The 15,863-nt window shown below is 42.3% G+C and overlaps 1 protein-coding gene across 1 annotated transcript in view; it reads left to right on the top strand.

Annotated features, from left to right (window-relative positions):
- Positions 1-13,946, top strand: part of EFHC1 (EF-hand domain containing 1) — a 70,687-nt gene extending 56,741 nt beyond the window's left edge. The window contains exons 10-11 of the mRNA XM_037159571.2: positions 11,689-11,899; positions 13,236-13,946. Coding sequence (XP_037015466.2) covers positions 11,689-11,899; positions 13,236-13,307 — 283 coding nt within the window. The 3' untranslated portion in view covers positions 13,308-13,946. The remainder of the gene's footprint in view (positions 1-11,688; positions 11,900-13,235) is intronic.
- The last annotated feature ends 1,917 nt before the right edge of the window (positions 13,947-15,863 follow it).

Below are 15,863 nucleotides of genomic sequence, written 5' to 3'. Positions count from 1 at the left end.
AGAGTTTCAGTTGAATGGGGGTGGGTAGGAAAACCAAAAACCTGATAGGAGTGGATTTAGAGAGAATGGGAGGGGAGGAATTCAAGAACGGATGGATAGACAAATGGTGTGAGGAAGCTTGGTGCAAAGGGCAACAGAAATGGGGCGGTGGCTGGTGGAAGAGGAAGTGGAGTTAAGACAAGAGTTTTGTTTGGCTTTAAGATAGCATGTTTATTTGTAAGTGGGAATGATTCTGTGGAGAGGGAAAAACACTGATACCTGTGTGGGGGAGAGGGGAGGTCTGTGGAGCATGTGGGAGAGGGTGGGGTTTGGTGCACAAGCAGAGGCACCAGCTGTAGACTCAGGCACCAAGAATCCATCTTGGGTAGTGGTTCTGAAACTTTTGGTCTCAGGAGACCCTTATACTCTTAAAAACCTGAAAGGGTGTTTGTTTATGTGGTTTATACCTGTTAATATGTAACATGTTAGAAATTATATCTGACATTTAAATATTTGTTAGTGTCTTAAAAACAGTAAGAAACTCATTTCATTTTAATACAAATAACATGACTTTATGCAAAATAACTACATTTCCCAAACAAAAAAAATTAGTGAGGGGAGTAGCATTGTTTTACAAATTGTTTTTCACATCTCTTTAATATCTGACTTTAGAAGATATTAAAATAGAGAAGACACTGAAAATAGAGAAGACAACTCTATTTTCATCTGCTTCTGTGATGAGCCTACTGTGACTTCCTTCATCACATAACCTTTGGAAAAACTCCACTGTGCATGTGTGAGAAGATGAATAAAAAAGCAAATAATGATTAACTATTATTTTAAGAATAGTTTTGACCTCACAGACTCCCAAAAGGGTCTCGGGAGCCTCCAGATGTCCTGGGATTAATCTCTGAAAGCTTGGTTTGTGGTAACAGTTAGAAGGTGGAATGTGGCGGGTACAGATGCTGGTTGTGGTGGATATGGTCCAGGGGTTTTGCTGATTGTCTCATTGTTATCAATGTAGTTGTACAGTGGGAAGAATGGGGTTGGGGAGATGTTGGAGGTTTCAGGAGAGAGGAAATTTGCAAAATGCTCTGTTCTGTTGACTACATAAGTAAAATAAATGAAATGAATATAAAAAATAAATGAAAATACATATATTGCATTATTTTGTCTACTACTAAGAACGGAAAAATGTCAGTTAGAGCTGATATTCACCATCAGTTAAAAAATGCATCCTGAATCTAGAGGTGTATCAACTGTGGGGGGGAAATGTTGTGTCAACACTGATGAAATGTGACGACTATCTAGGAAAGTGGGGGGGTGACTGCATTGGAGAAACAGAGTTTGGTGGCTGGCAGCATTAAGGGCTGAGTTGAGATTCATGGCCATACATTTAATGCAAGCACTTCTCAGAATTTTTTCTGTAATTTTTTCATGCCTATGAAAACACCAGCAACACTGGAGAGCTTCTTGCATTGACATACTCCCAGTAGAATCTTTTTATTTTTTTTCTCTGATTTGGTAATGATAAAAAGACGCTACTGTGGCACTTAGAATGAGATAACCAATACAAAAAAAGAACAGTTCAAGTTCTGAGTTAAGAGATTCATTGCAGTCTTATTGTGACCCTCACCTTCTCTCTCCTCTTGTGATGAGTCAGAAATTGGAGGTAGAGAAAATGCTTGGAACCCAAGTGTCATGCCTTCCATGTCTTCTAGCCATTCTGTCCTTGGCCTCTAATGCCTCTCATCCGGTAAAGGATCCATCTGCTCTAAGAAAACACAAGTCCTTTATTTGACTAATCATTGTATAAGTCATGAAAAGAGGATCCCAAGGACTTGTCAGGCCTAAGTACTTTTTGTGTCAAGTTATCAGTCATAGTATGGTGAAATTGGGGAGTTAGCCATTTTTTTCCTAAGCCAGAAAATTAAAACAATGCATAGGAAATTGAGCACTGACTTTATCTGAAGTTCTTTTTGGGTTTTGGGTCCTCATTGCAATATATTGAACTAAAACTTGGAGATAACAAATGCTCATTAACCCTCTATATTGGGAATCTGCATGTGTGAATAGCATAAAATCACACATGTTTATATATATTACTCTTGTCTGGTTAGCATGTCCATTTGTGCTCTTCCACTCCAAGAAGACCCTCCTCCCCTGTTTAAGGATCCTTTAAATCCTCTTTTTCACTTCCAGACACCTTTCTCAATAGACATTTCCAAATATTCTCATTTCATTGTCTATTTTCTTCATGTCCCAAGCTCTTCCACATTCACTTTGCAGTTGGTCTCAATTATGAGAACAATGATCCAAGTTGAGCTTCTTCAATTTTCCCACTGTTCACATTAGAATGTTTTTGTATGATCAATCACTCATTTTTTCTTTAGCTTGTTGTCAAAAGTAAGTAGCTCCCATTTCTCCAAATATCATTCTTCTATTTTATGGTTTTCTTAATTCTTTGTTTACTGATTTTGGAGACAGAGGTGGCAGGGGCAGGAGACAGAGAGAGATCAACTCGTTGTTCTACTTATTCATGCTCTCATTGGTTGATTCTTGTATGTATCCTGACTGAGAATGGGACCTGCAACCTTGGCATAATGGGACAATGCTCTAACCAACTGAGCTACCTAGCAGCATCTATTTTATGCTAGTAACTGCCTCCTTTCTGACTGCTCCTTATAACTCTTCATAAATTGCTTTCCTGAAGTTTGTTGGTTGTTTCCAAATCCAGTGGTCTCTTATCATTTATTCATTAACTCAACAGATATTTGAGTTTGCACCATCTGCCAGACCTTAGTAAATGCTTAAGCAAATATATGAAAGAATAGGGAGCTCATAGTCCAGGACAGGAATTGGCAATTTTTTTGTGAAGAAATAGGTAGTAAATAATTTGTCGTGCAGGCCAAACTGTCTCTGTTGTAACTCCTATAGGGCGAAAGCAGCCACAGACAAATATAAATAAATGGGTATGGCTGCATTGCAATTAAATTTTATTTAGAAAAACCAGCAGCAGCCTGGCTTTGACCTGTGAGCTGTAGTTTGCCAACTCCCTGGTCTAGTGTTTAGCCTTTTTCATCTACATATCTATTACTCTTTACCACTTGCTTTTTGAAACCCTCTCTCTTGGATTCTAATAAGTCAGAGCCTTTGTTAGTTTCCCTACTGCTCTTTTTTTCTACTTCTGTCAAATAGTTTGATGCTTCTCAAGGTCCTGTAGTTTGTTTTCTCTAAACTCTCTTGAAATCTCACGCCTTCTCATTGCAGCTTGTCTAAGTAAGTTGCTCTCCTTGACCATTCTCCTGACTCTATTCCTCAATTCCTATCTGCCTGCTGAGTGTGTCTTCATCCAGCTGAGTCGCCAGCATCTCATGCAACTAAAAATGAAACCATTGTCATTTGTATCTTCTTAGCACATCTGCTATTTATTTCTTCCTTCCTCTTTCTTCTGTTTATCTCTTGCATTAAGTTGTGACAATACTGACTTGAGATAACAGATATAAAGTACCAAGCATAGTACCTGGCACACAGGGGCAGACAATGAATATTAATTCCTCTCTTTCCCTCAGACATAGCGGAGTTCCATTGGTCTTGATCTGAGACCTTGGAGATACCTTTGACCTCTTCTATTTTGCACTATATTCACAAGCTGCTAATGTCTTTTTCCTTTTTTCCTGTCTTTCACCTCTGACTTTTCCTTTTCGTTCTCACTACCATTTCTTAAAGAACTTAGTCAGTTAGGAGTTGCATTTGTCTGCACGTAACAACAACGACATTGACAACAGACAGACCAACATTAGCGTAACCCAGGGGAGTTCTGTGTTTTTCAGGAACACGATGTCTGGTGGTGAGCAGCCTGGAGCTGGTGTGGCAGCTTCACGATGGCAACCTGACTGGTTCTATTTCTCTCTCAGACATCTCTAGCTAGTAGCTTTTGTCCTCGAGATTTGTCACTCTGTAGTCGCAGAGTGAATATTCTGTCTCTGGCATTACAACTACATTCCAGTCAGAACAGCGGGAAAGAACAAAGGGTAAAATGCTGAAAAGCTGGTCTCACCATGTCTTTCCTGTTCTTCAAGGGCTTATCCAGAAGCCCCACCGGGCAATTTCTGTTTACATCTTACTGTCCGGTCTGTGTCACGTGGCCACTCCTAACTGCCACCCAGACAAAATGAGGGCTCTGTTGGGAAGAAGGATGGACAAATTGGGCAAGTAACCACCAGGCTCTGCCTTACTCCTCTCACTGCTCACCTAGGCTTCCCCAGTGCATCCTAACCCATCTCCCCACCTCCACAGTCTTCCTTAATCTGTGGCTCCAAACTAATCATAGTAGTCTCTACCAACCAATTTTATCGAGGTATAATTTACAAATAAAATTGTACATATTTAAAGTGTACTACAAATGTGATGATTTGATATACTCATACATTGTGAAATGATGACCACAATCAAGTTAATTAATTGTTCGTTTATTTTAGGTAGTGGTGGGTTATACAGCACAGTATTATTAACTACAGTTGCCCTACTGGACATTAGATTCCCCAGGACTTTTTCATCTCCCAACTCAGTCTGTGCCCTTTGACCAGCATCTCCCCTTGCCCCTCAACCCCCAGCCCTGACAACCATTGTCTACTCTCTGTCTCTGTAAGTTTGACATTTTTAAGTGTCCCACGCATACATGAGATCACACAGTATTTGTTTTTATCTGGGCCATTTCACTAAGCATATGTCCTTCAGATCATTCATGTCACAAATGGCAGGATTTCTTTCTATGGCTGAATCATAATCCACATATTCATATATGTGGATTACATATATATGTTTTCCTTATATTCATTCATATATACACACATATATAATAAAGTCACGTTTTTAAGCCATTAATGGATACTTCAGTTATTTCCGTATTTTGGCTGTTGAACATGAAAAGATGAACATCAAAGATGTCTCTTTGAGATATTAATTTTGTTCACTTCAGATATATATCCAGAAGCATGACTGCTTGATTTTTGGTAGGTAGTTCTATTTTTAATTTTTTGAGGAATCTCCATGCTGTTTTCCATAATGGCTGTGCCAATGCACATTGCTACCACCAGTGGGAGTATTCTTGTACAGGGTTCCTCTTCTCCACATCCTCACCAGCTTGTCACCTCTTGTCTTTTTGATGATAGACATCTTGACAGGTATGAGATGATATATAGTGGTTTTGGTTTGCATTTCCCAATGACTAGTGATGTTGTATATGTTATTTATCATGTACATGTCGTTCATTTCTGTGTCCTTTTTGGGAAAATGTCTGTTCAGCTCTTTTGCTCACTTTTAAATCAGATATTTTTTGCTTTTGATTTGTGTGAGTTCCTTATATATACTCATATTTTAGATATTAACTTATGAGATATATGGTTTGTTCTATGGTCTGAATGTTTCTTGGCCTCTAAAATTCGTATGTTGAAATTCTGATGCCACGTGTGACGGTACTAAGAGGTGGGACCTTTGGGAGGTGATTATCTCAGGAGGGCAAATCCCTAGTTAATAGAACTCGCGCCTTTATAACAGGTCCTAGACAGCTTGCTTCCCCTTTCCTCTCGGTGAGACTCTGGCAATGAACCAGGAAGAGAGCTCTCACTGGCCACCACATGGAATCTACACACCATAGCCTAGGACTTCCAGCCTCCGGAATGGTTGTTCATAAGTCACCTAGTCTCTCATGTGTTGTTACAGAAGTCCAAATGGACTAAAACAGTTTGCAAATAACTTCTCTCATTCCTAGGCTACCTTTTTATTTGGTTAATTCTTTCTTTTTTTTTTTTCTTTTGCTAGTCCTTTATTTATTTCTTATTAAATGTATTGGGGTGACATTGGTTAATAAAATCATATAGGTTTCAAGGGTAGATTTATAGCTACTTCTTTTGCTGTGCAGAGCCTTTTGAGTTTGATGCAGGGCTACTTGTTTATTTTGGCTTTTTTGTTGCCTGTGCTTTGGGGGTTATAAAAAAAATAATTGCCAAGCCCCATGTCAAGGAGCTTTTCTGTGTTTCCATTTTCCCTAGGAGTTTTATAGTTTCAGGTCTTAAAGTTAAGTCTTGAATTCACTTTGAGTTAATTGTTCTGATTTGAATAAAATAGGGATTCATTTTCGTTCTTTTGCATGTAGATATCCAGTTTTCCCAGCACCATTTATTGAAGAGACCATTCTTTATCATTGTACACTCTTAGTTGCCTTGTCAAAGATTAGTTGGCCACATACTCATATGCATGGGTTTATTTGGGGGCTCTCTATTCTGTTGCAATACTTTATGTGTTTGTTTTTATGCCAGTACTATGCTGTTTTGATTATTTTAACTTTGTAATCTAGTTTGAAATCAAGAACTGTGATACCTCCAGCTTCATTTTTCTTTTCAATATTGCTTAGGCTATTTGGAGTCTTTCATGGTTCCATATGAATTTTGTTTTTTTTCTATTTCTGTAAAAAATGCCATTGCAATTTTGATAGGGATTGCATTATTTGTAGATTACTGTGGGTAGTATGGACATTTTAACAATATTAATTCTTCTAACCCAGCAACACAAGTCTTCTTCAATTTCTTTCATTAATGGCTTATTGTTTTCAGCATTCAGGTCTTTCACCTCCTCGGTTAAATTTATTCCTAAGTATTTTACTTTTTTAGATGCTATTGTAAATGGAATCATTTTCTTAACTTATCTTTTAGATAGTTTACTGGTTTTTGTATGTTGATTTTGTATCGTGAAATTTTACCGAATATGTTGACTAGTTCTAACAGTGTTTTGGTAGAGTCTTTAGGATTTTCTATATATAAGATCCTGCCATGTACAAACAGATACAATTTTACTTTTCCCTTTCCTATTTGGATATCTTTTACTTCTTTTTCTTGCCTAATTGCTGGGTCTGTATTGAATAGAAGTGGGGAGAGTGAGCGTCCTTGCCTTGTCCACTATGAGGCATGATGTTAGCTGTGGACTCATCATACCCACGTGCATAGGGTTGAGGCCCAGTCTTTCTATACCTCATTGTTCAGAGATTTTACCGTGAAAGGGTGTTAGATTTTGTCAAATGCATTTTATGTATCTAATGAGATAATCATGATTTTTATCCTTCATTCTATTAATGTAACATATTACATTTATTGACTTGGGTATGTTGAACCATCTTTTATACAAAGGATAAATCCTACTTGATCATAGTACATGATCCTATTGATGTGTTGTTGAACTTGGTTTGCTAGTGTTGTGGTGAGGACTTTTGCATCTATGTTCACCAGGGATACTGGCCTGAATTTTCTTTTCTTGTAGTGTCCTTGTCTGTCTTTAGTGTCAGGGTAATGTTGGCCTTGAATTATTACAATAATTTAGGAGTATTCCTTCCACTTCATTTTTTTTGGAAGAGATTGGTATTCTTAAAATGTTGGTAGAATTCACCAGTGAGGCCACCTGGTTCTGGATTTTCTTTGTTGGAAGATTTTTGGTTACCCAATTCAATTGGTTTGTTCAGATTTTCTATTTCTTGATGATTCAGTCTTTGTAAGTTGTATGTTTCAATGAATTTTTTGTTGGTTTATTCTAAAAATGTATCCATTCTTTCAGGTTATCCAATTTGTTGACGTATAGTTATTCATAGTAGTCTCTTATGATTCTTTGCATTTCTGATGGTTACTTGTAATGTCTGCTCTTTCATTTTTGAGTCTTCCCTCTTTTTTCCTCAATTAGTGTAACTAAAAAAGTATGTCAATTTTGTTTATCTTTAAAAAAACAGCTCCTAATTTTGTTGATCTTTTCTACCATTTTTCTAGTCTTTATTTCATTTATTTCTGCTCTGATTTTATTATTTGCTTCCTTCTGCTACCTTTGGATTTAGCTTTTTTTCTTTTTCTAGTTCCTTGAGGTATAAAGTTAGGTTGTCAACTTAAGATCTGTGTTATTTCTTAATGTAGGCATTTATTGCTATAAGCTTTTTTCTTGGAACTGTTTTTGCTACATCCTATATAGCATGGCTCCAAATGATCATCTAACTTAGAGTTCTAGCTTCCCTTGCTGTGCACTTTGCACTCCAGAACAAACAGGTTTATTATGTTAACCTTGGGCATTTACGCCCTTTTCACAGGCTGTTCCCATTGTCTGTTATTTATTTTATTCTGAAGGTCCAAACTCTCATATCCTTCAAGGCCCAGGTTGTACGCCATCTCCTAGGGTGGTCCTTCCTGACCCACTCATTGTACCTCTTGTAAATGGCACTGGGTATCTTCTCCACTTGTTAGTGATTTTAAAGTCTGTGTCTTAACTCCCCTGATGGAGAGCAGGGAGCCTTACTAAAGACACGTTACCTGTTGTACTCAACAGTTTATTCTAAAGCTAACATTGAGCCGTACATATTCAACAGTTGTTACAGCAGTTGCTAGTTGAGTGAATGAATATTGATACTAGGACCGTCAAAAGAACCTAACAGCTAACGCTGGGTGTGTCTGCTGTGTCAGGTACTAAGTGCTTTATATGCAATAACTCATTTAATTCTCACAACAATCTTTATGAATTGGCTTCCCTTAAAATCTCCCATATTACAGTCCTGACCAGCGTGGCTCAGCTGGTTGGATATCGTCCCACGAAGTGAAAGATGGCTGGTTTGATTCCCAGACAGGGCACATGCTGGGGTTGTAGGTTCAGTCCCTGGTTGGGGCGTGTATGTGAAGCAACCAATTGACGTTTCTCACATTGATGTTTCTCTCCATCTCTTTCTCCCCCTCTTTCCCTCTCTCTAAAAATAAATAAAATCTTGAAGAAAGAGGATTTCCATATTACAAGTAAGGCAACTGAGACACAGGGCAGTGAAGTAATCTACTCAGGATCATGCAGACTTTAAGTGGCAAAGCTGAGATTTTGCATCAGGAAAGCAGATCTTGGAGCCCATGCTCTTACCTGCAATTTATTCTGCCATGCCAGGGAGAATGCAGCAAGCGTTTTTCCAAGAAATAAGGGGCGTTCTTAATCCAGCTTCCTGACTGCCTGAAGCTCCCTGAACAAGTGACCGCCCGTCCTGGGAGTGGGTTCACCTGCAGTGGGACAGAGCGGAGACCCTGGATCATGGATCATCTGCTAAGGTCCAGCCAAGGGGCCACTGCTGAACCTTTGCAATTGGAATGGCCACACTTTAAATCTCTAACACATGGTTGGTATCAAAGAATGCCCATCACCAAACCATACCTCACCCCCCCAAAAAAAAAACTAAGGAAAGAACAATATTGCAGACTATTTGCTCTTTAAGAAAATATGTGAATTCTGTCTAGTTTCTGCTAAGTGGAGGGCTTTGCCAGAGTGCTCATAGCAAAACATGCTGAGAACCATGACGTCTCTCTCACCCATGTGAGATTAATCACCCTATAAAATCACATTTGCTCTTATAGAAAGTAAAGACGGGGCATTGGAGGGCTTGGCACAGAGTCCACACCCCGCGTGTTGGGAACCCAGCCACCTTTCTCGGCGGGCAGCCCCCGCGTTCCCGTTAACCCAGGGAGCACGTCTTGGCTTGCGGCTCTTCTGACCGGGGCCCCTGCAGTAAGGTGGGGGTCGTAACTCTAACTAGCTCTGTCTTAAACGGTGTCGCCTGTTGCAGGCTCTCTGCATTTACTCCATCTTACTCAAAGGCAACAGGAGCCAAGGGCATGTCCCTTGTCGTGTGAAGCAGTATGGGTACCTGGCTTCTTCAGGGAAGGGGGAGTTATCTGCTCTTCCCCCAAGTGACTGCATGACCACATTTTAAATGTATGTGCTCCATGGCTCTTCTGTAGCTGGGATGGTACAGTAGACTGAGGTCTGACGGCTTTCTCACACGGAAATAGTTCCCTGGCAGTCCTTCATAATTCAGTATAGGAGTTGGCGTTAACCCGTCAGAGCAACAGATCCTGCTTATATAATAAATAATTCCAGGCAGCATTTACGTACTGGACATCTCGACAATCATAATTTTATTGTTTTTGTCTTACTGCAAAAGTAATACATGCACAGAAAAAAAAACCTCGAGTAGTAAAAATTAGTAAATACAAATAGAAATGAGCAAAAATATTTCTTAAAATCCTAAAACCTGGGGGTGAGTAGTTCTAATATTTTATTTAATATGCATATAAAATGGAGTAATTCTGAAATACTGCTTATCAGCTTTTTTACTTGATGGTATATCATGAACATTTCTGACATCATAAAATATTTTATAGTAACTGGCAGTTTGGTTTTTTGAGTAGGTATGATATCCATGTGGGGCATGGATATATGTATATGGACCTGTGTGCATGCGTAGACGTGAAGGGACCAGAGACGAGTTTTGCTCCCACCCTCTCTCCCCGTCTTCCCTCTGCCCACTTGGTACCATCCACTCCCAGGTTTTCAGTGGGTGATATAAGCACATTTAAACCTAGGCTCTTATTCCCCCACCACTATTACACGAAAGGTAGCATTCTGTACACACCTCTGCACCTTGATCTTCTGGCTAACGACGAATTTTCCTACTCTTTCTGCCACGGTGATGGTTACTTAACCAGTTCTTGATTTGAGGACAATTTGTTTTTATTTCGGCTGTCTCAAAGCAGCTTTATTGATGTATTCTATACAACTCATGATGATTTTCTTAGGATAAATTATTTGAAACACCTTTCTGGGCTGTCGCTTTATATTTTCAAATTGTTCCTGAAAGGTTATACACTTTATACTTCTTCCAGCAAGGATTGCCACCAGGTTGAAGGGAAATAAATTAAAAGGCTACTTGGAACAGGGAACTTTTTGAACATTATATAGGAGGAAAAATAGGGACAAAAAGCAGTGCTGGGTTGGTACGTGGAGTCCTGTCCGGTGAGAGGTGGCCGGGCATCCTGGAAAGAGCACACGAGCGCTCAAGCGAGGTGCTGGTTCTGGCCTGGCCTCTGACGGGAGACCCGGGCACGTCACTAAGGTCTCCCAGGCTGTTTTCTCTGCGTTGAACAAGGGAGGGGTGCTTACTGAACTTATTTGTGCCACCTTTTATTCCAAAACAGATCTATGACGATGAAACATAGAGAGGTTTTTCTAGCTCAAAAATTCTTTAATTTTATAACTGTCCCTTCATGTTCAGAGGAAATACAAAGTAGGCTCCTGCCTATCCTGGCTGTGATTTGAAGGGATACACACCCCTTTCCTAATGCTCTGGATTACTGACCTCTCTCCATCTCAGCAAATGCTCAGCCTAAGCTTCTCAGTCCACTGTACAGAGCAGTCTCTTAACTTCCATAAATAACCTTTACAAAATTCAGAGTGAATGGGAGAGGGAATGTTAAAAGTTCAAGAGATCCCTGACTGCATAAGTTATTGATAAATATTTTTTTAATTCAGACATTTATTTTTAGATGATGTAACATGGATAATGCAGATCATGAGACCCCCCCCACGAGGAACGTGGGGTGATGGTGGCATCAGATCTGGCTCTGGGTGGGGCAGTGATCCAGCAGATGGCAGCGAGGGAGGCTGAGCGTCAGCACCCACGCTGCCCCTGACCAGGCTGCCTTGATGTGGAGACCACCCGCTAGCCAGGCAAGTGTTCAGCAACCGGCCAGCTCACCATCAAAGCTGTTTGTCATTAGAAGCTTCCCTGAATGCACAAAGTGATAGCTTTGGTCACTGAGGTGAGATTGGTCAAGAATAAATTCCATCATGTCCTTCCTTTCTCTATAGCAAACAAGCTGAAGTGGATCCGGGCGTGCAAGAACTGGAAGCATTAATAGACACAATCCAGAAGCAACTGAAAGACCTTCCACGCAGAGACAGCATCTGTGAGGCCTTTCAGATTTATGACAAGGAAGCTTCCGGATATGTGGACAAAGAGGTGTTCTTTAAAACCTGCGGCTCTCTCAACATCCCAGTGGACGACTCCTTGATTAAGGAGGTCAGTCGGAGTTATTCTTGCCCCTGACTGCAGGGGTTCAGCACCGTTCATTCTCTCCCAAAGACACTTGCATGTGGACTTTGTTTTCACGGGGGAAGGTCTAGGAGGCTCCGACTAGATCTCCTCCTCAGTCCTGATTATGGCCTTCCCCTTGTTTTTCTCATTGGCATTTCTTCCCAAGTGCTGTTGCACGGAATCTGAGTGCTATGGGCCAGGCAGCCCAGGGAGGCTGGTGAGATGTGGTCCTGGAGGGGCAGCCCTGAAGGGGCAACTCAGAGGCAGCTGGGTTGAGCGGGTTGGTGGGCAGCCTTTGACACCCTTCACGGCAATAAATATGTTAGCCCACCTACATATAGAACTAGCATGGAGAAGGCGTGGCCACTGCCCAGGGACAGGAGGGGTCACACAGAGACATGGACCATCTCCTCCTAGAATTTTCATGAGCGAGCTGAACCTCTTTAGCCAGGGTTCCCCCCGAAGTCAGACAAAATCCCTCCCACCTCACCTGTGACTGTGACTCATTCTCATTGGAGACATTCTCATGAACTCAGAACACTGAGGTACTATAGACACTAAAGATCTTTTAGCAAAAAGAAGTATTCAGAGTTAAGATTCATTTAAGGAAGGCTTTAGTTGAGGGCTAGAGTGACTCGGTTGGAGATGAGGATATGTTGTAGACAGAAACATTAGCATGGAGCAGGGGAGGAGGACAAGAGTGTTTTGTTTGCATGGGCCAAAGCCTTTAGCTTCCCAGATCTTGGGGGGACAGCTCACCTGGATTCTGACTTTTCAGTCACGTGTACTGTATGTGGACCCTATGTGAGAGGAGCTGCAGTCGCTGGGAAGTGGGATGGGGAAGGGGGTGGGAGGGGTCTGCACGTGTCTTATGAGGCGACCACAGCAAATGGGCCCACTGCCCTCACAGCCAAGCTCCCAAGGCCACGGCCTGGGCAGTGACCTAACTAGGTCCTCCCGCTGGGCTGTGAGGCAGCAGCGCACACAGGCTGGGTGGCCAAAGTCTGTGCTTGAATATGAAAACAATTAAAAATGCTTTAAAAAACATTAAAAAAATGACAATGCCCTTGTAAATGCAAATGTTAGTCTTGAAATCTCAGGCAGGCCATTTACTCTGAGGTTTGATTTTTTATTTACTGTAAGAGGGGAAAATATCTGACCTACCTACTGGGTTCCCAGGATCATTTCAGAACCAACTGAGGACACGAAACCTCTGGACTGGTTTACAGAGGTTGGGGGCCATTGCTGCCGTGCGCTCGCTGCAGTCATGCCGAGGGCGGCCCCGCGTCTGCTCACCTGCTGTCGTTGTTCTCTCCCACAGCTGATCAGGATGTGCTTTCACGGAGAAGACAAGGTCAACTACTACAACTTTGTCCGTGCTTTCTCAGACTGACCTGGCTGGTGAGAGAGTGCAGTGCAGTCCTCCGAGGTCAGGCCCACACTTTGAAGTACACCTTGTAGTCTTTGTAGAGGCATTTACAGAGCTCTTGACATTTTATTTATATATATATTTTGTTCTTATGTTTCTGAAGTCTAAATTAAATTGGATCTTGTGGGAGCTAAGATTGGTGCCTTATTGAGGGAGGTAGGGGTAGGGGTGTTCTGATGGTTCGTTCTATGTGGCAGGTTGACTGGGCCTTGGGGTACCTAGATATTCAGTCCAACATTATTCTGGGTGTCTGTGAGAGTGTTTCTAGATGTGATTAACATTTGAACTGGTAGACTGAGTAAAGCAGGCTGCCCGCCCCAGTGCTGGTGGGCCTCATTCAACTCATTACAGGCCTACATAGAACTAAAAGGCTGACCCTCCCCTAAGTAGGAGAGAATTCCCCTGGCCTAACTGCCTTCAAACCGGGACATCAGCTTTTTCCTGCCAATGACTCAAACCAGAGTGTTAGCCCCTCCTGAGGCCCAAGCGTGTGGGCCTTCAGACCGCAGCTACGCCACCAGCTTCCATGGATCTCCTGCAGCTTGCTGACTGCAGTTCTCGGGACTGGTCAGGCTGCGTAGTCATGTGAACCAGTTCCTCAGAATAAATCTCACTCTCTCTCTGTGCGTCCTATTGGTTCTGTCTCTCTGGGGAACTCTAGTGCAGGTGCACAATGATGAAGAGCAGGAGAAAAGACAGAATTTGCTAGAAGCTCCATTTGGGGTTTTGGAAATAAGCACACAGTACTGGCATTGCTGCTAAGCCAATGCCCCTGCTCCTCACCTGCCTGCTTGCGCCCGTATTACAGGAAAATTCACCATGTGTTTTTCAAACTGCAGTTCTAGGCCCATCAGCAGATCTGAATTTTTAGAGGGTGAAATGGAAAATACAGAAATGTGGTGTGCATACATAATAGGGTATGTAGTTTCATGAAACTTCATCTCAGTGGAGTATATTTACTGGGTTGTTAGGTAAAATGTATTTGTTGATGTGGTTTGTAGTTTAAAAAAGAAAGAAAATTTAGAAAACTCTGCTTTTAGAAAGCCTGCCTTGAGATAAAAAGAGAAGGCCAGTAGCAGATACTGGTTTTCTGATGAGCTTGGATGGCCTTTCTAGAATCAGAGCTGTTCCTTAAGGTCAGCCACCAACTTCATCCTCATAAATGCTGTCTCAGATTCCTCCCCTACCCAAAGAGTGGTAGAAATGAGGGTGGAGTTTTACACAACAGGGGACGTCTGGCCCTCTCTGAACTAGTGGGGGACTTGACCTGGTTTGACCTGTCCTAATGAGCCGAGCCACCTCGAACCAGCTAAATGAAAGGCCTGTAAATGTATTGTGTTGACGCTCCCTTTTCTGCTCCAGGTTGCTCTATCCAGAAGCATCCATGTTTTGTTTTGTCTTCTCAAGTCATTCATATAACTATTTTAAGAGTCTAATTTTTAAGTATTTAAAAGTCCATTTCAATCTAAAAGAAAAACACAAAGCTCTGTCCTGCCCCAAGCTTGGAAGCGTGTAGGAAGTGTGTTGGGGGGGAGGCAGCACTGAGGGAGGAGGAAGGTGGGGAAGTGTGTCAGGCAGATACAGTGGGTTTCTTCTCCCTTCTGGGTTTTGTTCCTTTTGCCCCCATCCAGCCAGATTGCTGTTTCTGGCCTTTATGGTGTCCGGAAAGGTAGGGGTAGAAACTACAAGAAGAGGGCAAAGTCTTATCACTGTGGCTGGCAAAGTCCTGAGGGCGGGTCAGGACCCGAGGCGGGCTGCTTCTCCCAGGGCGCCTGTCTCTGATGCAGACGGCCCCGTCTCCAGCTGACCACCTGGCTCGGATCGTGCACCCCCTCCGGGCTCCTCATTGTCTCAGGTCTTCTTGAAGGTGGCTCTTTCAGGCTGGCTTCCAGAGTGTCCACTCTTGGCCAGCGTCCCTCTCTGTATCACTCTCTGGGCTGTGCAGTTAGGCAGCTCAGCCAGTCCCTTCCCTTGAGACTTGTTTTAGGCGAAGGTACCCCAGATGTTATGCTCCTCAAACTCCAGGGGGTACATGTCAAGCCCGAGGCTGTTAAAAGCACCCCCGTCAATGCGCTCGTAGACCTGCAGCTCTTTGAGGGCCCCCTTCCAAAAATCCATGCGCTCCAGTGATGGCTGCATCAGCCTGGCCTCCCACGGATGAATGGAATCTGCAAAAGCTTTGGGCCCCTTTCAGCAAGCCCCCACAGAGCTGCCCCAGTCTGTAGTACAGGGAGAATGTGCCAATTCTTGTCCTTAACTGAAATGAAGACAGCAGGGAAAGGTCTCATTTACCCTAACATCCTCTTACTACCCTTTGAGAGCCAGGTGCTCATAGCCCTTCTAAGGTCAGTTCCAACATCTTTTCCCTGTTTAGTCTCCTGTATCTTTTCCATTGTAATGGGGACCAGGATTTAAGGCAGCCCGCTCTGTTAGAGAAGTGTCTCAGAGTGAGATTGGCACTATTCCCACATATGCCTTAAGCCCGCTGCTGTCCACGCCTCCTTCCACGTTTACCTAAGA

Source organism: Artibeus jamaicensis, unplaced genomic scaffold (genome assembly GCF_021234435.1).
Source record: "Artibeus jamaicensis isolate MK-2021 breed Jamaican fruit bat unplaced genomic scaffold, CSHL_Jam_final contig_484, whole genome shotgun sequence".
Classification (NCBI taxonomy): Eukaryota; Metazoa; Chordata; class Mammalia; order Chiroptera; family Phyllostomidae; genus Artibeus; species Artibeus jamaicensis.
Note: the sequence above shows the minus strand (reverse complement) of the source record. Positions and strands in the feature narration are given on the sequence as shown.